At 39.3% G+C, this 25586-nt stretch overlaps 1 protein-coding gene across 1 annotated transcript in view; it reads right to left on the reverse strand.

The window, feature by feature from the left end:
- Window positions 1-4451: 4451 nt before the first annotated feature.
- The window catches only part of SUSD5 (sushi domain containing 5), a 45150-nt gene continuing 24015 nt past the window's right edge, over window positions 4452-25586 (reverse strand). The window contains exons 4-5 of the mRNA XM_009679762.2: window positions 17813-18001; window positions 4452-7894 (exon numbers count right to left, since the gene is read on the reverse strand). Coding sequence (XP_009678057.1) covers window positions 6612-7894; window positions 17813-18001 — 1472 coding nt within the window. The 3' untranslated portion in view covers window positions 4452-6611. The remainder of the gene's footprint in view (window positions 7895-17812; window positions 18002-25586) is intronic.

Here is a 25586-nt window from a genome sequence, read left to right on the forward strand (position 1 = left end):
ATTTAGGGCCTACGAACCCTAATTTTTCCTCTTCATCAAACAGTTATTTAACCATTGCAAGTCTCTTGGGCATTATCAATTTTCTTGTAAGCCTGCGATTCTGTCTTTAAGGCTTCCTTAGCTGACTTCTTTTCATGTTCAGTTGTTTCCTCAGCTCTCAGTCCTACAGCTAAAATCTCTTACCGTTGTGCATTCTCAGGTGGGAATTTCACGACTTCCTATGATGTCCATTAGCCAGTGATTTATTTTTTTTTTTAAGTACATTTAATTTGATAGCCTCTACTGTTCCATTTAACTTGAGGAGGCAATTGATATCTTTGTGGCCTTCTAAAATGGCACTATGATTCCTTTTTCATTTTGTTCAAGTGTCTGTGGATTTTTTCTGGCTTTCTTAATTTCCACTATATGTGGTCCCAAGCCAGTCCAGTCTTAGTAAGTACAAGTAGTTCTCAAACCCTTGTTCTTTTCTAATGGGAAATAGCTCCTCTTCCAGTTCTTTAGTATTTATTGTGGCTTTTTTCAGCATTCTCAGGTTCTTTTAACTGATTTTTTTTTTTTTTTTGCTGCAGCCATTGTTATACGCCAACACTTACATGTGGCTGCAGTAAATTATTGTCTTTTCTTCCTTTTCTCTGATAGTGCCAGCTCTTCTTGGGAGGCTGAAGGAATATGGTTATTGCCTCCCTCTGTGACCCCAAATTCCTGCAGTTGTGAATTGTCTACCTTAACAGTAGCAGGTTCTGCCTAACTGGATAGGATGTTTAGATTTCATCTCCATTTCTTTTTTTGACAAGGCTTGTAGTATGTCCCCAACACTCAGGGAAGCATCATTTTGTTGAAGCCACCATGTTTGTGTGACTGACTCGAACGCAGCATTGGTACTATGTGTCTGCTGACTCTAGGCTGACCCTGGAAGTGAAATTCATATCGACTTCATTGGCAGTATTGCCTGTTGTGGAGCTGCGCAATTATGCTTTTCAATTACTGCTCACATTTCTAACAACAAAGCTGGCTATTTGGATAGCTGCTGTTGACCTCTCTGCTCCTCCTCTGCTGCCTACGAGTGAGTTTGCAATAGCTCTGCCATGCACTGAGCAACAAATAATAATTCAATGAGCATTTGTAGGTGAACGCTGCGTGAAGTTCATCTGCTGGCAGATGGCTAGCACAAGGTCCCTACACAATTTGAGTCCTGTATTTGATCTTTCGTTGGATGGAGTCCTGCAGGATGGGAAATTTCTTGAAAGCTTAAGATTAAACTGAGTCACAAATGCTGGCGTAGTCAGTCTGGTTCCAAATGGATATTTGGTCATGTGAAAAACAAGACTGCTGGCTGTTAGGGGAATCTTTCTTAAGTAAGAACGAAAGCTTGGGCAAGGAAAGAGAATTACAGGTTGGAAATGTGTGTATTTGACAGACTGTGCAGAGTATGTGATCTTTTTCAAAGTAATACCTGCTCTTACTGGTAGTAATGCTTCACATAGTAATGTCTTTTGCTTTTTCATCCTCATGAATATCAGTATTCAGTTGAAAAGGGAAGAAGGATAGCAGTGCTTTGTTCTACTCAAAGTTTAGTTTAATTCTTTTCTCATAAAATAGCATCACAGACTCCATACTTACTGTGTCTCAGTGATTCCAATATCCAATAAAATCAGCTTTGAATAACAAATACTTTTAGAATGATCAATTCTGGCAAATTCAACAGGAATTCAAATGTCATGCTGGGTTCCTTCATTCACAGTAATGATTATTAGTTAATCCTGTTGACAATGCATGAGCCAAAAGAGAATTTAAATTGCTCTTTTTTCCAGAGCTTTACTGCTTTGGAATGCTAAAATATAAACTTAAAAGTTGGTCGGATGCTGTTCTGAATTCAAGTGGAAAGCCTGTCTGACCAAGGAGGTGTCATTTTTTCATACTTGCCAGAATAACTTCTAGATAGAATTAAACGTGTATCTCTTCAAGACAATCTATTTCTCTTAAAATGATATAGCATGTCGTGTTTTACAAAGCTTCTTAATATATTGTCGCAGTTAATACCCACTGTATATTTCTGCATTCATTACAGTTAATTATGGTTGGTATTGATTGTGAAGGCAGACTTAGAAAATCTATCATTTTGTAGAGAGTCTTCATTAAAAATGGTTTAAATGACATGCAAATTTTACAGCTCTGAAGACTGAGCTGTGATTAGACAAAGATTTGTTGGATTATAAAAGTACAAGTGTTTATTATGGCTGGTACTGAGAATAAACAGTTGCCTGCATATGCCAGCTACTATGGAAATATGTTTTTAAGTTCTAATGTGAGCTGTAAACCAAAGCTACTTCAGTTAAAAAAATTCAATACTTAAACTGTGGGGAGAAGTAGTTGGTGCCAGAGAAAACATTCCCATTTAATAATGTTTGAACATAGAGCTGTGATGCAGTTTGTAGCAAGGCAGTGAGAAAAACCCACAACTAATCCTTCATTGCAGCTGTCTGAACTTTTGGTTGTCTGCCATACTTTAAACAGCGACTTCTTTTTTCTGGTGACTCAAGACTTGAATGACCTAGTGTGGAGAGTTTAAGCTGTATACAAAAAAGAAGTTAAGTAAGAAATAGCCAAAGTAAGTTGGGTTGCACACCCCAGCAAATCAGGGTTTTGTATCTTAAGTCCTCTTCAGTGCCTAGGAAAAAAAAAATAAAATAAATAGATGCCTTTTTATTTATTTATTTTTGGCAAGGAAATATTCAGTGGTTTAGACACCCATCTCTCCTCTCCTCCCTTCTCCTACCTTAGAGTACTGGTGGTATATGGAAACTAAATTCTGTAGAGAATTCTGAGTTTTTTAAGTTTATAAATACTAAACTTTTTTTGGAGAGCACCTTTATAAATTTTCTTTGATTATTTTTAACTTTTTCTTCCCTTTGATGTAGCTTTTAGGTAGACCTTTTAAATGGCATCAAGTAACATGTGCTTTTTTATTGATTAATTCTTTTGTAAAGTAATGGAACTTTGCTTACTTTAGAATGGAAATAGGGTGGGCGGAGGTGTAATTTCATGTGAATGCTAATAAAGAAAATCTGGGCTTTCTGCCTTTGTCCCATTCTCGCTATCACTTATATGAAAAGGGATCAAACATTTTATTATCATCTAAACTGGTGCTAAACATGTAGTTTGACAAGTATTACAACTGTCATCTGGTCAGTTTTCATCATGACTAATTTTAAAATGGTCATTCACCGATACATATTATGGTCTTTCATAGCTACATACTATGTTGTATCTTAGCATTACAAATTAGCGGAAATGAAAAATCAGTAAATCTTTTCATTGAAGAAAAAAATCAATCCTTCCTGGCTTCAGTGCCCATGGCAACAAATCCCCAATCTAATAGCATATGAGAAAGGGTATGCAATAAAGCTGTACAATGCAATAAGCCATGTATTGTCACCTAGCCATGAAAGCCAACCACAGAAATAAAGGGGATTTTGGACTGAGAACTTACTGAATACTTAAAATCAGTGATCCTAGTGTTTCTGTATCCAGGGGAGCAAACAACTCTTGGCCTCAAGGGTTTGATCCCAAAAGCACTGGCAAGAGAAAGGCTGGCTGCTGTAAAGTCTCCCAGTAGCTTTAATGCGGCACCTCACAATGTCACTTCTCATTCTGCCTGGTAGCAAATTTATATAGGACTGTGCCCAGACACTGCAGGAAATGATTTATATAAAATGGTGGGCCCACTTAATAGGTAGTTGTTGAAAAAGGAGAGGAGGGAAAAGGGAGAATGTTTTAGTCCTCTCTTCACCTACCATTTCTTTTTGTTAATACTGGCAAGCTGGTTTTGGCCCACCAATTGTAAAACATGGCTTCCCTTGAAGGGGATAATAGATGACTTTCATCACAAGGCAATAGGTCACTCTCTTCTGGCATAGATATCACCATTAAAAAATCATTCCTGATATTTCTCCATTTACTTTTTCCTTTCCTAATTTCAACCCACAGCTGGTACTTTTAGCTATTACTTGCTATACTAAGTAATTCCTCTCTGCATTTTCACCTTATAATCTTCAGATTTTTCTATTTGTTGTACTCCATTTATTGTTGTCCATCCCTACTGTCTTTAATTAACGAAGTTTCACACATAAAAAGAGGTTAGAGTCAAATGTATCATTCATGGATGGTTTATCCTCCGTTTTTGATTAGTTTTCCCAAACTCCCTGAATCATTCTGGTAAAGTAAAAACTGCAAGAAGAAACAAATGCTGCTGCAAAGGGGTAGATGTTTTTCTATGCAGAATTGAGCTGGCAGCTCCAGGTAGAGACTTTTCAGCTAACTTTTTAATATTGAAGTGTCTTCTACAAGAATTATCCAAGTGACAGACTTCTCTTTTCTCCATAAATCTGTGGGCAAACTGGATGATTTGCACAAAAACAAACCCAGGCACTTCTTTTACCTTTTTTGTAACTTGATTTTTATTTAAATATCTCCAAAGCATTATGTTAATGTACATTTTCTCCTGGTCATGAATAATAAGTATCTCTAAGTTTCAAATAAGATCCCTGTACAGTTTGTGTTTGTAATTGTATTTTGACTCTGATTTTTACATATTCAGCTGCTGAGCCTAACAGTATTGACATTTAATTTTGAAAGATGCTGCACAGAACTGTAATGCATATTTGTAGCTTTCAGATAAACAATATTTTTAATGGATGTTCCTGTGTTTATTTTGCAGTATATTTCCACAAGATTACGTACGGAATGTTTTAGTTGAGTTAACAGTCTCCATAAAGTTGCTTAGTGCTAAATCCTTTGTTTTTTTTAAAAACATTACTGCATAAAAAATAGTTTACAACAGAAATTCTAGGTTATTTCATGTTCTAGAATGCATTAAAAGCATAAAGTCATGTGTATATCAGGGAACACAATATTTACAAATCTGTACATTTTCTGTTGATCTTTATTTACTGTGGCTCTAGCCAGGCAATTAGATCCAACTCTTGCCACTCTAAGGTCAAATTCTCCAAAATAATGTATAGCTGTCATTTAAAAATTCTTTATTTTCCTTACCAGCCTTAAGATTGATGGGTGTATGATGGGCCAAATTCTGCACTCCATTTCATAAAGTCTATTTTCCATGAAGTTAGAGATAATTATCACTGTGACCCCAGGCAGAATGTGAGACTGTGTGAACTCCACTGAGTCACTTTTTTGTGCTCAAATATCTTGATCTGCTGAACTACTTCAGTAATTTGGCTAAGACTGTGCTGTAGAGTGGCAGATGAATTCATTTCTGACCTGCAGATTATTCACAGTTGCCAGTCTTTCTCTTGTTCATTCAGAAAGGTAAGGAAGAATATTTAATATTAAATGCACCAGAATAACTGTTTGAAATGGAACATGAAGCTGGAAAAACCTCTGCATTTTTACACTAACACCCAGCCTAAAAGCCAAGTGCTTGCATTTCATCAGCCGGATGCAATTTCTCTCTTTCCCAGGTTTGATTCATCTTTAAAACCACCAAATTAAGCAGCTTTCTAAGTGGATACCCATCTCCCATAGCCGACCTTAGCCCACCTCATACATCCCTTAGCTAATTAAAAAACAGGACAGTGAAAATCAGTCATTCCACAGAGTTCGTATGGCAGAAATACTTTACAAGGTTTCAGTTGCCCAGAGGTACTTACTGGCTGTGGATTAAAATTCAGCATCTTGATCAGTTGGTATCACGATGGAGCACTTATTTTCAGAAAAGCAACTGACTTCAGACAGGGTTGCAAAGTGCTTTGTCATTGTCTGGCTCTTTAATAAGAGGCGATTCATCATAACACCTGAGACTGAGGGTGTTCTGACTCCTCTCTTGCTAATATTAAGGGAAGAATGGCACTTACAGTACTCTGAATTCCAGGGAGACATCATGACTTCTATAAAAAGATTAGTATAAGAACAGCACTTCTTTGCTAAGGCTAAAAGAACACCTTCCAGAAAAATATCATAATGACCCAATGTTTTTGGCTTGTTAATTTTATGGCATTGAAAAAAGGTACCTTAGTAATCATTGCAGTGCTACCCATTAAAGTACAGTAGCAAATAATTTTTCTTTTTAAGACACATCAGGTAATAATTTGTTACCCTGACCAGTCTGGTTGAATTCTAAAAGAAGGAACAAACAGCAAATGTGTGGTTGCTCCAAAAACATCCTTCTCTCGTCCTCTCATCCTTCTTCTTTCCCTGGTCCACTGAGAATAGACCAAAAAGGCCTGACCAGCCCTGCCATTAGATTATAATCAGGTAACACAGAAATTAATCAATTAATTTATTATTGTTAGGAGCAAAATGTAAAAGCGGAACGAACTGTAGATGTACTACCAAGCACATTGTGTCCTGCTGATGTCTCCAAAAGAACCTTGTGACAAAAACATACGGATTCTTTAGCTCTGAAAGGTCAGATATGCTAAACTGTGATTTCAAAAAGCTGAAATCTCTTCTGTCTTCTATGTTCTTTTAGGTTTTTTTTTTTTCTTCTGCTTTCTGCACTGCTGGATTTTAGTATCCATGAGTCATGTGATCCTTCTAGCGTCAATACTTTTTTCTTCTGATTTCTGGTATCTCTCCCAAAACACTCCAGTTTAGACTTTCTGCATTTCAATGTGTTGGTGGTGGTAGTGGTGGTAGCAATGATGTCTGGGTTGACACCTTCCGTTTAGTTTATAGACTGAATTTTTTTGCTGCCGTTTTTTGAAAAACCACACAGCCAGTACAGCTGCAGCCAGTAACAAGCACAGAAGAATCACAACTACCGCTATGATAGCACCTTTACTTGACTTGGGACAATCCTCTCCCTCACACGGTTCAGAAGTGGGGAAAAGCTTTTCTCCAAGGCCCTGGGTGAGATTTTCTTGCTCAAATAATTCCTGGGATGTTGTGTCAGTAAAGATATCTGGAGCTGGCGCAGTGGTTGCTACTTGTACTGCGTAGGCTGTTGTTTCTTTTGCTTCTGCATATGGAGTGTGATCAAAGGGGCTGACCACCACAGAGGTTTCTGACATGGATGTCTTTAGACTGGTAATGTCAAACAGCACCGTCGTACCAGGCTCCTGAGTCACAAGTTCCAGAGATGTAGTTGGGTGATCCTGCATGGCATCATCATAACCTCTGCTCAAAGTTAGGTTCTCCAGACCACTCACTGATGTAAGTGGTACTGGTGTCTCTTTGGTCCCATCCTCATCTGTCCTGGCTGTCACTGCCACAATCTGTGTTAAACCTTCCTCTGGGGCGGGGCTACCATTGCCTGATTTTCTAACTTCAACGTGATTTGGTTGGTCGGTTGTGAGAATGATGTCTTCTTCTGTTCCCATCGATCCGTCAACTTTATCTCCCTCCTCTTCATCATCCTCTACCACTTCCTGCGTTACAGGATAACCATCTAACCATGACTCATCTGTAATGGCAACTGTATCTATCTCTGCCTTTGTATCATTGGTTGTGAGAATGGGCCCAATGGGGAAATCCTCACTGTCATAAAACATTTTAGTGCTAGGTTCATCATAGACTGTCTTCACCCCAATGTGGTTATCACCCTCAGAAAACTGTGCTTTAGTGGAATCATCTCCCTCTTTCTCTGATTCAGGCTCACTAAAAGCCTCTGATGGAAACCAAAACAAGTTTTTTTGGCTCAGGAGTGAGACAGGGGATTCAGTTGGTGCCTTGCTTCCTTTTTCAGGAGTTTCTGTGTCCTTAGTAACATCTTTCATGCTTCCAGTTCTTCCATCCTCTGTACTTTTAGTGAAGGAAAGTTGTTCTTGTTCTTGCTCAGGTCCCTCTTTGCCATTGCCATGTTCATTCTCAACAATAGGTATTGATCTGTCATCAGGAAAATTATCTTCATAGTCAATGTGTGCCTCAGTCTCATCTAGAAAAGTTAAAAAGAACAAAAGCAAACATTGAATTTCACTGAGAGGGCTGGGCTCATTTTTTAGAATGGCCAGGAAGAAAGGTGCACTGAGGTGTACTGACTTTCAGAAAGTCCGTTTCATACGGTGTTATGTTTATTTGAAATGGAGATAGTCCACCACGAGCTTAATAGGCAATATCAAGTTAAAAAAAATGAGGGCAGGTATCAATGCTGACTGCTAATATCTTATCTTTGAAAGGCATTATTGTCTTTCAGTGACCTTTTGAGCTGCCTTAATTTGAAGGGTTATACTCAATACTTTGTGTTCAATTTTTATCATTACAGTATTCTTAAATGACCTTGGTGTCGCAGTGATACTCCACCGGGGGACAGGTGAGTTGAATGGTATTTCTTATTCCATAAGCAGCTTTTCAGAGTTGTCCAGGGAATACCCCCTCACTGAAGCTGACATAGAGTTCTACTTATCTACATCTGAAGACTGAAAGTTTATTCCCTCTGACTATAAGGGTAGAAAACACTATCTCCAAACAGTTAAAGCCTAACGCTTAGGTATCAAGGTAATGTCTGCTGTAATCAACTCTTGGGCTTCTTATTTTAAGAAATGGAACATTACCCCCCAAAAAAGGGTGAAAAACAGCAAAAAAACAATGGAGTGCAACAGAGGGGCAGATTCATCACATTATATGTTTGGTTTAGAAGTACTCCCGGTGCCTCTCCAGAGCTACCACTTACAGCAAAATAGCCTTGACTCAGAGGACAAAACTAAGTGTTCGAATTTGAATGAAATAATGCATTGTAATTTATATTTCTTCCACTCTTTTAAAGCCTTAGTCCAATGAAGAACTTTCCAAACCAGACAGGGTGGTTGATTTTCAGCTCACACAAGTTTTTCTCCATAGAAAGTTGATGTAATTACTGAGATTTATGCTGGCATGAAAAGTCCTAGAAAAGAGTGCCTTAGGATATGGAAAATAAAACAAACTCGAACCATGGTGAGAATTTTTCTTTTTAAGAGAGTGTTTAGTCTTTAGTGAAGACAGTGAAACAATAAACCTGGCATGACACAGGAAAAAAAAAAATTAATGGGAGAAGCTATATTGCAAATCAGTACATTCATAAAGCCTTATCATTTTGTCTTTTTACACTCCACCAACTTTGAATCGCATTTTCGTCTGGGGCCTGCCTCAAATTCCCAATGAGTCACATTCTCCTTGGAGACTTCCTCCCAGGATTCTGGCACAGCCATATTTGGTCTACTCTTAAGAAAGATTAGAAATAGAGTCGAATCAGTCTGACCAAAAACACTTAGTGGTGATACAGCTCACACCAGCTTATTTTTTTTGCCAGAACAGCTTAAACCAGGTGCCAGAACAGAATGAGTCCTAGCAAAAGGTATTTTTCTTGGAATAGCATCTGGGTCTACCATTAACCCAAGTAGTTATGCTGATGAAACTGAAACGTGGAACACAGCCTGTAGAGAGTTAATACCTGTGTTAAAGTTAAGTTGGAGAGTTGGCTGTTCTAAGCAGGTCTACTTTCATATCACAGCAAGCTTGTACGGTGAAACTTGTACAAGATACAACAATGACAGCAATAGGTCTATTCTTCCTGGTGCTGATCTTCTCATCTCATTGAACAAATGGAGAGTACCTCTACTGGAGTATTTTAGCAACATTTTTATGAAACTCTGTGTGGCACTGAACGTTGTTATGTAGCATTTATATTAGCCATCAAATGCTTGTCTCACTTGGTTCCCTGGTCTCGCTCTCACTTAAGAAGTTTTCTACTTAAGTGTTCTCTTTGAATGGAAACAGTGCCTCAAGCCATTTTGTCCTTTTATCATCCAGATCCCTCCTAAAATTTCATATCTGCCATGCCTGTTTCATGCGTGTTTCAGAACGCAGTGTTTCTGAGGACAGTCTATAACTGCATATTTCATATGTACGAATTGTAACATGATAACATAGGAACTCACTATTTACCAAGTCTGATGTTCATTGTTTTCTTTTTTGAGATGAATCATCAGATAAGTCCTGTCTTCATATGTATGTCTTCTGTACCTCTAACCATTTTTGTAACTCACTTACCTTTCAGACTACAGGATGAAACACTGATTTTTACATTATGGCGTTCTTGTGCCTGTACACACAACCCTGCACAAAAATTGTATTTGTATGCCTGTGATGTTTCGTCCACGTCTATTCTTTAGACAGCAAGAGGAATAGCCAGATAATATTCATCTTATTGACCAATATGGTTCACTAGTCAATCCTTAACAACTGTAAAAATATACTTCTTATAAAATTTGAAGTTATTCCCTCTTTAGTATGTCTCCTGCAGTGTATTTTCTGTCCTTCAGAAGAAAGTCCTATAGAGACACATCAAGAAACTTCATATGCTCCTGGGAAAATACAAGTCCTCAGTCTATCAGAACACATTCAGGTTTGTTGAACCATCAATCAGGTTTCCCAAACTTGCTGTCTGTGGGCCCGATCCTGTATGTACAGGAATGAATTGATATTTTCTTAAAACTCAGTTCAGGAAAGAAAAAGCCTATTGTAGAAGAAAGAGAGCCTAAGGTTGGAGTTCATTATGCACTGCTTGTCACTGCATAAGGGAGTCTTGTTCTCTTTGACAATCAGATTGTAGCCCAAGTTGTAAAGCTGCTATAATGTATTTTCATATGCAGTCTCCTGTATTTGTACAGTTTTTAGCAAAGACTATCAACATAACTAATGTTAGCTTATGGGATGCCAGAATGAAAGCAACTATTGAGCTCTCTGACCATCAAAGGAAATACAGACCCCTTGCTCTGAAACTTTGATTTATATGATCCTGAACTGACTTACACAGTAATAATAGCCCATTCTTTCTTCTGGGCCTCAGAACTTCAGATGGGGCTTGGACTTAGTATTTACTGAGTTTGTGTTACCATGACAACCTTTTAAATCAGCTGTGAGCTTGATTTTCCAGAAACAGATCGCACAACTTTTACACGTCTTTTTGCTCACCACCTCAGCACTTTCTTGAGCTCTCTGAGTTTTCCTCTCTGAACTGAAGAGAACAGCAACCAAAGTAGACTCAGCTCCACCTCTTATCCAAATAGTTGTAACCTTTATTTACACACATTTTAAAACCAGCTAGCAATTGATTTAAAAGTGGTTGCATCTTCCTTCCTAGCCAAGCAGGTCTGGTTTTAAGAATAGCTCACGCTGAAAATCATTAGTCCAAGACTGAAGTCTTTCTATTTTTGGTAGTTCCATTTTATCCCTACCCTCCTCTGGTAGACTGAAGGATCAGTGAGTTTTGATTTACTGCCTTATGGATTACTGAGGCTAAAATGAATATTTTACAGCAACAGATGCTCAAATGGCATACTATCAATGATGTGAAGCTAAATTTCCATTGGTAACATCCTTTTAACTTAGCCTTATCCTTCTGGGAAGCACCGAGTCTTAAACTGCTTTAATCTGCTTTAATCTGCTTCAACTTTTGATCCTAATTTTAAATTAGCGTCCAAGAATAGAGATAGGCAAAAACAAAAAGCCTGGTTTTCCACACTCTAGTAATTCTTCTCCTTGAAGGCATATTAGCATCTGAGTTCTATTTTGACTGTTGCTATTTTGGACAAGCATAAAGTGCACCGCATGTTTTGTGGAAGTATTTTTGGAGTAAAGGCAATTGAAACTTGATTCTGTGTAGATCATCAACATAAACATTCCTACTGTACAAAAACATCTTTTTTCTAAGAATGTCTAAGCAGTCACAGCAAACATTAACAAGCTGGCACCTATCTTTAAACATATGGAGGATATGGTACAGAACATTTAGACTGACTTGCCTAAGTTCAGTCAAATCTGTGTACTCCTGCATCTCCCAGATTCATCCATTTGAATTGGAACAGGCATAAGCACATGACCATAAGCACATGACCAACCAGAGTATCCTACAGAGAGTTTGTGTTGCCTATTTTCTTCTACACCAGCTACAAGAGGGAGGACAATTCTCATTCTAGCAGGAAGTTTGCTGTTATATAACCCATCATAATTTTTTAAAGTAATTTGATCTGGCAGAATCAGCTCATGCTAGATCAATACTTTACATTAATCATATGGCTGGTAAATGACAGATCTGAAAAAAGAATCAAAGCTTGTCATGACATTTGTTTTTACACGCCGTGGACATATTTGCTGCTTATTTTACTTGTCTGTCACAACTCTCCCTTTCCACTTTCAGAAAACCCCCCCAAAACCAAAAAAGTCCCCTCAAATAAGAATAAAAGCTAGAAAAATTTTGGTTTGCCTTCCACATTAAAAAAAAAAAATTAACCAATGCCGGCTTGTCATGCTTACGGACCACCTGAATGTGAATCAATTGTATTTTTAAAAATTCAACAGAACTATGTTTGAAGTAATGAGGCACAAAGACTGAGGGCCGTAAATGAAGCTTTCAGAGGTGCTCAGTATCAGCTGAATCATCCTTACATTGAAATCAGAAGAAGAATGATCCTCAGCGTGGAAAAGTTAGACCAGCATCGAATGTATTAGAAAAGCACGCGAGTGTTCACACTGGACAAAATCTGTAGATGTGAAGAAGATATGACCTCTCCTGCCCCAAGCTTATAGTTGAAAAAAAAATAGTCAAGAGGAAAGGATAAATGTATTACATTTTTCTTAGTCGTAGGGCAGAGATATGGCATGATTTCTCAGCCATCTAATCTGCCTTCTTTTTTAGGAAGCAAACTTGAGGACATTTGATCTAGCCCTGATCGCCCCACTGAAATGTTAGCATTAACACTGCTGATACGGAACCAACTGTCCATTTCAGAAAAAAAGAATGTCATTTGGCAACTGTTGGTTTAGTCTCTCTGCCTGCAGGACGACCATAAAATGCCACACAGTGTCTGCTTTCAGACGTTATTACAATGCCAATTTTCACGAAACAAATATGTTCTCTCCACAGAAATAGAAAAAATAATAAACTGCAAAAACATGTATTTCCCTGTTCTTTGCTTAAGGTTGCTTTGTTGGGTTGAATATCCCTGTGTTCTCAGCTAGAACACAGCATCTTTTCATGATGAGAAATTGCAGGAAATACTAACTGTACAGAGCCACTTTTTTTCTTAAAAAGCATCTTGATTAAAATTGCAGTCCATTACCTCATGTGTGCAATGTACATTAGAGCCATTTGCGATATATTGTTTCCTTAATTTACAATACACTTTATTGTATCCAGAATCCACTTAGTGTAACCCTAAAATTATTTTGTTCAATTATGCTCGTAGCCAGGTTTTGCCAGTATATTTTGTATTATGTGAGTATTGATGCACAATGTACTTTTTCATTTAATTTATGGATTTGCCAACTATACCAACTCCTTTTACGTTCCCGGCAGCAGAATGGACCATTTCTATTCTAACTGGCTCATGACAGAGATGAAAGATGATCATAAAGCCACTTCAATGAACACCTACGTGCTATATGTAGACCCTGGTAAGATGATAGCTCCCTGATTTGGAATCTGCTCTTACTGAGCAACTGGAAATGTGAAATAGGTCCAATACTTTTGTACAAACACAATAGAAACCCCATTACTGCTGTTTAGTCAGAGATTCTGCCTGGAAAGCTGGGCATTATGATGTGGCAGTTAAAACGTAGGACAGTAACATATAGTTGTAATATCTGCAAGTCTCAAAAAAAATCATGAAGCTGGATAAATATTATCCTATTTCATGGATGAGGTGGAAAAAGCAACAGAGAATAGCATAGCTGACTTGCCCACAGTCTCAAAGACATTGCCAGAATTCGGAACAGACCTTATATCTGACCAGAGTGTTTTCCGCACGGTTCTGTCGTGTTTGCATAAAAGCGTTGGGCATTACATTCCAGCTGCTCACCCAAAGCAGATTCAGAATCAGGGGACTATCAACTTACGAGCAGCTAAATATAGCCTTCAGATATTCATTGAAGTGGCTATACGGTCATCTTTCCTCTGCTGTGAGCCAGTTAGTTAGAATAGAAATGGTCCATTTTGCCACCAGGGATGTAAATTCTCCATATGTTTCATCATTAGCCTTCACAACAGTAAAGTTACTCTCCTGCTTCAAAGTACCTGAAAAGTGGTGTGTGTGCTACCTTCTGGAGAACTTAATTAGTAAAACAATTCTCATCTCTACTATGACCCCAATACATCTGTCAAGTGTAAGTCAGGCTTCTTTAAATAAACTCAAAATTTTGTTCTTTTTCATGAAATTCTCATTTATTTAAAAAGTTAACTTGAACATTAAAAAAACCCACACATTTTGATGTTCTTGTAAAGCATCCTTTCCTAAAGAACTGTGATCAGGAAAGATTGAATATGTGATTTTTAATGATTCATTGAATACATGTAATATTTTCTATTCCAGGTCCTTAAAGTGTTTTAAAAACATTAATCAGAGGAAGCTCCTCAGCATGAAATCTACATTTAAATCATTTTTAAAATTATAATCCTCAATATTACATCTGCTCCCAAGTTCCAGTGTTGATGTTTGTGATTTTACAACCACATTTTCCTATTTCTTTTCAAAATATTTTTCTCTCCCCTGCCACTGTGTGAAAGGCTCAGGCAAAACAGGGGAAATAGACTATTTATACAGGGAAAACAGTGAAACACATATAACTTGAATGACCCGATTCTCTCCTCTGCTTACTTTGGTGCAATACAGTTTTATTCTAAGTTCAATAAAATTAACGTTTCCACTAAATCCAGGGAAGGAAAAACACATATCAGTTTGGTGCAGATTATGGGGGATTCAGACCCACTGGGTTATTGGATGTAGATACTCTTTTTTTCCTTCTCTCCGTCCTCACTGTCTCCCCTAGATTAAGTATTTCACTTAATCATCTGAACTGCTGTTTTTAACAATAGTTCTGGAAGCTGAAATAGTTCAGAACGAAGTCAGAATATATTTTTGGTATCTTTACACCATGTGGATGGTTTTGAATATTTAGTTCCCTGGTACATGGACACAGCTCATTTTTACTAAGAACTACTTTGACCTATTCTCCTTATTATCCACCACCTGGAATAAAAATAACTCCTAGCAAGATCCTGGGCATTAAGGAATATATATTCTGAAAGGGATATGCTAACTGAAGCCAATAGAGAGAGCTTCAGTCTCTCTCAGCTTCCAAGGAGCTTGTCCTTTTCTATTTGCCCAGTTGTATAACAGCTGCCCACTCCTTTGTTTAAAACATATATGTTTTTGCCAAAAATATCATCCTAAAGGTGTGATACCTCTCTGAAAAAAAACAAAACAAAACAAAAAAACAGTAAGAATCCCTCAGGACTGTTCTGAAATACTGGAAAAATTCTGCACTTTATGCATTGAGTTGAATAACATGAAGGAGAAAGAGAAAGCAGAAGACTTCTGTATTCATGGTACTATTTAGGCTGTGTTTAAACAAAGAGAAAGTTAAAAGCTTGTCACAGAACCTAACTAACATATCAAGGTAGATTTTTGGTAGGTTTAAATTAAGGAAATGCCTTTATTATCATTTCCCAGAGCTTTTACTGTGTTTGGTATGCTTTATTTTTTCCAAAAAAAAAAGCCCCAGTTCCTCGAGTAAAGCTATTTGTTGCTATAAGGAACTCCACGTTCATTCCTCTTAAAGGAGGAGATATCCAGGTTGCTACTTTTGTGTTTTGCAGAGAAAATCCCTGAAAGCATAGGACATGACGAAAATCATCTGCTTTTTAATAAGGCAAATTGAAAAATAATACACCTTTTTTTTTTTTTTTTTACTTTTAACTTTCACTGCCTAGCTGTAACCCTGATTGTACTTCTGCAGGTTATTACCACTCCGCCACAGGCCTCTCTTCTGGCATGGGCAGCTCTGTTCACTGAGGTATCTTTGCTCTTCCTAACCTACTGCAGGCAGCGGCATTTATCCTACGGGCAAGGCCAGCCGGTTGAAAGCGCTAACGCGACTAATAGGAAAGGACTCGTTAAAGCTGCGGAGCCAGACTCCGTTCTTACAAGCCGTAGGTGGCGGAGGCGGCCATGGAGCCCCGGCCCTCCTTCCCCCCCAGGCTCCATCTTCCTGCCGGCACCCCGCAGCCACCTCTGTGGCGGCAGGGAGGAGGCTCTGAGGGAGCCGTGGCGCTCCCCTCCCTCCCGAAAGCAGCAGCCGGCAGATGGGAGAGGGACGAAGGCGAGGGGGAGCCCCTGCTGCCAGGCGGAGGCAGAAGAGGCGCGGCGGGAGCGGAGGGGAAGGGGGCCCTGGAGTACAAAATGGCTGCTCACGAGCGCAAGGGGAAGCCCTGCCTGGCGGGAGAGGGAACGAGCACCCAGGGCGGGCAAGAGGCAGGGAGGAAAGGCAGAAAAGCAGACCCTTCCCCCCCAGCCCTCCGCCCCAGGAGAAATCGAGGTTTATGTGAGGGGACAACTGGGAGAGGGAGAGGCGCCGGCCGAGGTGGGGGAAGGCGAGGGGTTGGGTAAGGCCAGCAGGCAGCAGGACGGGCAGGAAGAACAAATAAGGCTGAAAAGCTGAGAGCGCACCAAAAAAAAAATTGCCGTCAGGCACTTTTTCTTGACTGTAAGGAGGATGCTCTCTCGGAGGTCAAGATATGCTAGTCAGCAGCACACGCTCAAGGTGAAATCGCAAGGGAAAGATGTCAGGAAAAGCTGTTTCGGGGCTGCCTTCAAAGAGGAGAATCTGCTCAGTACTGGCAGGCCTCTGGGAAGAGAGATCTGGAGAAATTTAAAGCATAGGAAAGGTGAGAAGAGCATTTTACAGGATCAGCATCTGTATTCCCGGGGCTGAATTTAGAGGAAATTTGGTGCTTTCATAGCCTTGGAGCCCAGAAGGGCAGAAAACTCCGTTTTGTTCTAAAATCTGAGGTCCAGCTCCTGAGGGGCCTCAGCACGTACCGTCATGTGAAGGTACTAGGATGGTGACCAGATGATAAAATCGTGGACCGCCTAAGAATGTCTACGGCAAGGAAAGATGTTATTCGCATACGTTTGTCACACTTTTTTGTGTTTCTGTAAAAAGATACAGATTTTTCTCTGTACTTGATTTAGGTTCCCAAAGGCAAGAACGAATATGGGATTTTCATTTGAGTAGCTGGTCTGTAGCAACTCTGTGGCTTCTTGTGAAAATAAACATAGCAGAAGACGTACAAACTTGCATTATGCACTCTATCTGGTAAACAATGTCTTTGGCTTACTAATGCTGCCTGGGCATGACTCTTGAACTGCTCCGAAAAAATACCTCCGACACTTGTTGTCACGTCAGTAGTAATCCCTTTCCCGGAGTAAACAGAGAAGTACACTGAGAAGTTACAAATCTCTTCCTGTATCAGAATGAGCACTCACAAAATTATAAACAACCAACTACCAGAAAGGGCTGGTTCTGATATTTAATAAGTAGATGAAGGATCTTCCCAAAGGTTATTTTCCAGTAATGGAAAATTGTGTTTAGCATTTTAAAAAAAGGTCTTTTAGGGGGGAAAAGAAAGAAGGTGGTGATGTGGAAGGCAGGAGTTGAACGATAACCTTGGAATAAGACTCACAGCAAATCCCTAAATTGGGTTTAGCAGATACAGCAAAAATAAACTAGGCATAAAGTGTTACACTTTTTTTATTGTAAATGGCTCCTGCTTCCCAAAAAGAAACTCTCTGCTCATAGAAGTATGAATAAGTTAACATCTCCTGTGGTTCACTGCGATGACTGTTACTGGTATTGTAAAAGCCCTGTTGGGCCAGCTGCCATATAAATACAGGAAGCCATTGATGCTATAACCATCAAGACCTTCAACTGGAACTGAAAATACCTGGGAGACACTCCATTAAGCCTGAAAGAGTCTCAGCTGGGCAGCTGAGAAGCGGTGACAGCCCGGAGCTGTGTTTTGTGTGTCGGATGAGCTTACCTTTGACACAGGCCTGAACTTGGCCATACCATTCCCCACAGCTGTCACAGAGCAGCGTGAAAGCGCTCTCCTTGTTGCCCATGATGTACCCTTGCGCACAAACATACAGAAGCTCGTCCCCCATTTCAAAGCCAGTGTGACCGTGCAAGATGGTGTGAGGGAAGGACGGCGGGTCCCCACATGGTTTGTCTGAAAAGAGAAAAGAAACAAGCTTGCAGAGACTGTGTAATATGTCTTTAAATGCAGTGCTAACTATGGTGCTAAAATAGTAACCATGAAGACAAATTTACACAAATCTACAGAATTTCATCCAGTTCATGTCCTCATAATCCTCCTTAAGTAGCTACAGTTGTGTTTGGGAAGGTATATACGGGGCTATATTTGTGATGTGACATATATATAGTAGAGCTTTGTTTTCTGCAAGTCAACCAAGGAAGTCAAGCTGTAGCTATCCTCTCTGCCTGCTTCTGTAACATGAATAAGGGCTATGTAGGTTGGGATTGGATAGCAAACACTTGGACACAGTCATTTTTCATAATTGCAACAAGGTTATGAAATTGTTTAAATTACCACTTTAGTATCTACTTCACTGTAATAAGCTGTCAGAGGCGGAGAATGACCCAGTCCATGTTCAAAGGAATGAAAGGCCCAGATGGACACTAGTCATTTTTCAAACTATCTCTAATCTTCTTTTATTTCTTATAATTAGAAGTTTCTTCCCAGATACTCAAATTTCCCCCATAAGAAACACCTAACCTATAAAAAACGGTGTCCTGTACTCTTCAACTTACAAAACCAGGGGTAGCGTATCTCTGATCTCTGTGAGACTCTAAAGAGAGTGCTAAATTTATCAAGATAGAAAATCTAACAAAAGGTTGCTTGATAATATTTCTGCCTGCGACACTAGAAAGGAACTAGAAAGTAAAAAAGACTGTAAACAATAACAAATCTGATTTCTTTAAACTTTTTTCTGCATGAAAGAAGTGCAGATTTCAAGCAAACAGACAATTGCCAACATGAGTGTAAATTGAACTTTAACTCTGTTTTGCAGTTTGTAAAAATCTTATCTATTGTTAGCAACATTGTTCCCGATCATCTAGAGAACTGCTAGGACACTGCAGGTTCTCTTCTCTCAAAGGTCTTCCTTGCCGTGTTGCCTTTTTCTCCAGCTTCTCTGCGGCAGGAAAAAATCCACAAGACAAGGACATGATTTTACCAAGAAACCCAATGGACAAAGGGTGCAGCCTTGGTACAGATAAACTCTTCTATATTCTTTTCCAAATCTTGGAATTTTTCCCATGGTTCTAGAGACCATATTGACTGTAGAAAAGAAAATAGCTAATCCATTTGCCAAAAATAACAGAAAACCTGATTTTGTCCTGATACAGAACAACCAAAAATAAAAGGTGTAACAGAACTGAGGAATTCTGGTACTTAATGTGGGAAACGGCAAACTTAGCGTCAGGTCTGTGTTCTAGTATTGATCTCTCCTGCTGAAACAGTTCGCCTCTGTATAAAAGCTAATTACTTAGTTGGATAACAAAGATTCTGTTTCTTGGTAAGATTTTTGTTTTGAAGCTGAAAGAGCTACCTTCAAGACTTTCAGAGTTCCTGATATAGTTTTTCCCATAACCTATCTGCTTATGATCCAGGCACAGGCAAATACATGTTTGCTTACGAAATACAGTGTATATATGTTGTCATTTGTTAGCCTTGTTATGAAATGAACATCCTATGGTAAATATTAGTGCTCTACGACAGTTCTTCTGGACCAGAATTTTAGAAATCGTCTGATAAACCTAGCTAACCACTTCTAATTGGGTGTGCTGAAAACATCTGCCGCTAATTTAAGGGGCACATTACTGGAGTCAAAGCTTTGAAGTCTATTCTTCATTCTGTACACATACAAATACTGTCTAACACCTTCTGAAGTTAGTGGGAGTTATGCACACACGCACACTGACAGAAAAAACAAGCTCTTGTGGCTACACAAGGCTCAGTTTATGTACAGTCTCATGCAGGCTTGGCATCTGAGGAAGTGAGGAGTAGTTAGCAACTAATGCGTTTCCTGTGAACTGGTAGGATGAATAGAGACTGATGTGGATGAAAGGAATAAAAAATATTTTATTGCCTCGTAGGCAAGCTACAGACCCCTGCATTTCATGTACTTTATTTATGTACTCGCTTTCATCAGTACAAATGGGAGCTGTGTATCTACTCTGAGGAAATATTCATTCCAAGGCTGCATGGGACAATTATTTGTCAGGGGGTATTCTTATCTACAAAGCCTTGCTTCTTAATCATGTGGCCAGAGGAAGCAAAAAATTAATGTTTACATTACTTAAATACATTTACCTTATGGCAAACACATTCAAAAAGCACATTATAACCTTCCAGGAAAGAAAGAAAGCTGAAGGGAGCTTGACTGTAGAATTTGGCAACAGATATAATAACAGAGAATAAGGAGATCCTGAAAAAGCGATTTGGCTGGATATATAAATGGAAGGAAAAAGAGAGCTTTCAGAGATGTTCATGGATGAACATTGCATGTGGAACTTTTGAATTTCTCGTATGAGACTTTCTAAGGTCATGTCTTCACTACCGAGCATAATGAGGTGACTGAGTAGACAAGGCTAAGTTAAAGCTGATAATCTGCAAAGGCATACTTGAGTTCCTACATCCATTTTGCTGTTACGCTCTGTCTTGCGTAAGATATATGGGGATTTTTAGGGTTGCATCTTATTTAGGTTCTTAGGGCTGCTGTAATCTCAGCTGCTTTGAGAACTTGTCTTCAACATTTTGTCATACTAGTTCTTTCTGGCACGTGTACAGAAGAGATACTGGCCCATTAAAACGAGCCACTTCTGGGGCCACGCTTCAGGTTTTTGTTTGCAGCCTTTGTACCAGGAGGTGGCAAAGCATGGATTTGTTTGGAGTAACAGTCTGTGCTCAGTGTTGGCGTTCAGGCAATTTGCATGTTGGAACAGAGGAGGCAGATATGGGCCATGAAGCGTGACAGAGGGTGTGTTGGCAGCAGTCTGTCATTAGGAGGAACAGCAGTGCTCTTTGTAAGGAGATTACAGAGGTTGCCTGCAGTGGCAACTGCAGTAGTTGAGGACCAGCTTCCTCTTCTTGTGCTGAGCAGGGTCTGAACTTTCCATGTGGAGCGCTGCTTTTCACCCCCTCTAGTCTCTGATAAAACTGGCATGTTCTGTCGGTACTTGCTAAAAGATGAGCCCAGTGCACACTTCCCAGTACAAGAGCTTGATGTCCTTGATTGTTTTTGCTCTGCACTCAGGCCCCCTCCACGGGATCCCATGCTCTGCCTGCTTGCGTGAGAGTTTACATCCTTAAACTTGGAAACTTTGAATCCAGCTCTAAAAATTCTGGCCCTTCCTAAGTTTACTGCAGAGAGCTCTGGTGTCCTAACAACAGCTGCAAGCAGCAGACCTGGCAGGTGACCCTCTGGATGCCATTTTATGAAGAAGAGATTTTGCAAATGCAGTGAACCACATATTGACAGTGAGGTCAAATGTCTGATAAGGCTCCATGCATTCATAACTGGCCTCTAATAAACAAGGCTGAATTAGACTATGCAGCAGAAAGCAGAGCACAAATATATGGAAATGTGGAAGTACATAGGAGATCCTCGTGTCAGCAATAATTTGGCAGAGACTGTCTCTGGTGAAAATCACTGCCACAGTCAATAAACAGCTTAATATACGTGGGTGAAATTCAGGATAGAGGCAAAATACAAAAGCTGAATGGGAGTAAATGGCACAGCAAAGACATAAGAGTGCTTAGCACAGATATATTAGTTAAGGTTAGTGATGATTCTGGTTATAGATCTCACAGAGACCCAGCAGCTTTTCTTTAAAAGGGATTTAAGATGCATCTTGTTAGTAGAGTTAGCACGTTCAGTCTTGACTGGCTTTTAGGAATTATGGCCCCTCTGAAGAGTAACTTTAACTCCAAACCATATGCAGAAAGGAGTTTGTGACAGATGATTTTTGGCAGAGTCAACACAAGTCACATTAAAGAAACAACACTCCCCCTCTCCTATCCAGTTTTCTCCAGAAGCATTTTCTTGACTTAAACTAGATGCACATTATAAGTTTGTAAGGGTTTTTTGAGACAAAATACTGTTTACAGAAACGACAGCCTAGAATCAATGAAAAAAACCATCAGCTCAAAAAAGATGCAAACTTCGGTTTCCACTCCACCCGGTAGAACTGAGAAGCGACTGAAATCTTATTATCTACTACAATGGCTGCTTCAACAGTGTATTATGCTCTCTAATCTGACATGAAATATCCTCTTTGACGTAAAATATCCCCTTTTACAACAGTTCAATTCAACAGAATTTTTCCAGAGAAACCACTGGAATTTATAGGATGTCGTCTTATCATTAAGAAATTAGAAAAGGCAACTCGTAATACTCAAGGCTATGAAAGATGAGTGCGGATGTTTGTTTTTCTTCTTGACTGCAGAGAAACTAAATGGTATGGAATTTTGGGAGGAGATAAAAATATTAAGTTTAAATAGAGTACAAAGAACCAAAACTTAAACATAACCAGTGTAAGTGCTGCTTGTAAGCTACTGATGCTAGGATGCCAATACCCCTTTCATCAGATAGAGCTGGTAAGAATAACTTCATTTATTAGTTTAAATGACATCACCAGGTAGCTGGAAATTAACTGCCAGCTATATGCAAAGCTGTGGAAAAAAAACTGTAGCAATGAAAAAATGAAAAACCTCATATGCATGGCAAAGCATGACAAGAAATGATTTAAATATTACATAAAGCAAGCTGTAGTTTGATGGCTCTCTTAAAGTGCATTTAAAATGTTTGTCATAAAGAATACCCTAATTTCTTTTTTTTTTCTTACTGCTGAAAAAGGCAAACTGAAATAGGTACATAATCCATGAACTTTTGATGAGTTCCTGGAGCTAGCAGTTATGTTTAACAAAGTCTGATTTGCATTTATGCTGTACACTACTACAAATTGTTGCCTGTTTAGTTTTTCTGTGATGGCAGCAAATCAAAGCCTAATGGAATAGAGATCTTACTTATTGCCTCTAAATATCAGTGGGTCGTAGAAAGAAAGAACCAGTAAAACTTAGGAGCTGTTAACAAAGATCTTTCCATTGCTGCATTTTAGAAAACACCAGAAAGACAACCACAATGGCTGTATACATATGAAATCGAATGGTATAGTTTCCTGCCAAAAAAAAAAAACAAAGGTAGGAAAAATTGTCGGCTCATAGTTTTTTAGTTGTTTTGTTTTATCTCTTCTATATTTAGAAGCATTTTCTTATGAGCTTAGATGAACAGTTAAATGTACATCCTGTGGGCCAGGTCTGCCTTAGGTGTGATACTCCATTTTCAAAATAGGCGGAAGCTCATATATTTTTAGGTAATTTCTGGCACTCAGGGCTAAGAGAGAAACTTTCCCGTCTCACTGGATTCTGAACTGATACAGAATTGTCTTCCTGACTCTGACAACTGCATAAAACATTTTTTTCAGAGAAATTGAGAAGACATACTGTTCTCTATACTACGAAAACTGTGGTTGTACATACAGCAATGACAGAATATTTCAGCTACATCTTGCCCTGTAAAGCATAACTGATGTTATTAAAGACCTCTATGATTCTTTTGTGTATATGCAACAAAATCAATTTTAGAAGCACCAAAAGAAAGGTATCGTTCTGGTTTTTCATATGTGAAAGCCTGATCCTGTAAGTACACTTAAAACTCTTCCTAGCATCTGACCACTGCCCTGATTCCACTGAACACCTCATTCATGTGCTAAACGTTAATCAAGTAATGAATAACTGTAAACCAAGGCCTTAGAAGGAGATTCTGTACTAGAAGTTTCATAGTGCTTTCAGAAGTCCTTTGCACAACCCTGAGAGTTGCTGAGAGTTATTATCAACTTAGTCTCTAAGGAAGAGAAGGCTGGTGTGACTGTTCCATGTGTCAGCCCTCAGTCTGCCAGTTTGTCTGAACCTTTGGCTGATTTCAGCCAAGGCTGACAAGGAGGAAGAAGTCTCAAAGCTGTTTAATGTCTACTCAATTTAATAAAACAAGTTAAAAAGAGGAAAGATACTATCTTCCATTGGGAGGTACACAGGTGGACCTCAGGTCTTATCTGCTCCCACAAGTAGTGCTGGCCAGCCCACCCAGTGTTGCCAACAGGGGTACAAACCAGCATGTTCATGCCTTGGAGCCAGCCACAGCACATGCTACCTCTTGCCCAGCTAGCCATGCAGGGACCTGGCAGGGAGCTGACTGTACTGTGAATGTGAGGAGATGACATGGAGAGATGAGGTTAAGAAACATAGGAGAGAGAGAACCAGATGAATTTCAAATAGGACTTTGGATTGTTGGTTGGATGGATATGGAAGACAGGGAAGGGCGTGAGGGTACTGTGTTGGGGACGTGGGAACCAATGTGGGAGTACTGGGCTTTATCACTTTTGGGAGGGCAAAACCGCTTGTTTTTTTGTAAATGATATCAATACGCAGCTGTTAATACTAATATATTACTGTATTAGTAATACAAATATAGAAGTCACATTATTTAAAAGCAATGTTAATTTTCATAAAATGAAAGTAGTCAGGAGGTTTCAAGTAAGAAACAATTCGTTAATCATATAGCTTTGACTTGTAGCTATCAGTGACGTTTAAAAACGGCAAAGCACATACAGGAAGAAGCTAGTCATGGACTATGTCTGAGGCTGTGGGGTAGCAGAGGTTTGTTATTGTTGCTTACTGCTGGACATCTACGTCTCAGATCTGCAAGTGGCATCCCTGAGGTGTAGGTTGTTCTTTCATCAATCAGTTACTTTGTACTATCAATCATGTATGTTACTGCAGTATCATAGATAGCAACATGCTTTTCTATATGTAAAAGTGACCTGCAGACCCAGTTCATCCTGTAAAATAGTGATCCCTTTTTTCGTTATTTTTACTTTAAACCAGATGCCACTGTCAGCAGCAAAGTCAGATGGTACCACAACTGGCAGCAACAGCTTTTGAATCTGCATTGGCCACATACCACTTTGAAATGGCTTATGTATCTCTACAGACGCGTATACCACTATGGGGATTCTGAATGGAGGCATCCCATTCTACAAAATGCTGGCCACTTCCTTAGCCTACAAATAGACTTCAGCATCAGTCTACCTCATTAGACATGGAGGGCTATTTCCTTCATGGACTTTGTTCTTTTCTCACACCACCTGTAGACTAGTCTCATTGCCAGACAGCTTCGCTTAAGCCTTTTTATTCAAACATCCACTCTGCATCTAAAATACGTTGTGTATTCAGGGAGGAGGGGACCTTATTTTCATCTAGAAATACTGCTGTGTTTAAGTACCATTTGATGAGTGTTTTGGCATGGTCATCCCATTCTGTCACCAGGAAACTCCCTGCCTTGTATAAAACAAGTCGTTAATAAATTGTCTCTTCTTGGTAACCAGTATGAATTTCCCCTGACTTTTAACTGTACGGCTTCTGAGTACTATGCAATACTCCCTTTCAAAAATACATTTTCAGTCTATTTTGCTATCAGCACCAATGCCCGCTTGACTGTGAACAGTAAACAAAGGCAAAATTTGCATTGGTTCCTTCCCAGAGATCCAGCATCTACGTGTAAGCTAAGAGACAGCAGGTGGAGGCAGACAGGGGAGCACAAGGGAACAATGGAACAATAGTGGTCAGAGCTATGATTTCAGCCCACCACAGCTGTCTGACCCACGGCAAGTTT

The sequence above is a fragment of the Struthio camelus genome, chromosome 2 (genome assembly GCF_040807025.1).
Source record: "Struthio camelus isolate bStrCam1 chromosome 2, bStrCam1.hap1, whole genome shotgun sequence".
Taxonomy (NCBI): Eukaryota; Metazoa; Chordata; class Aves; order Struthioniformes; family Struthionidae; genus Struthio; species Struthio camelus.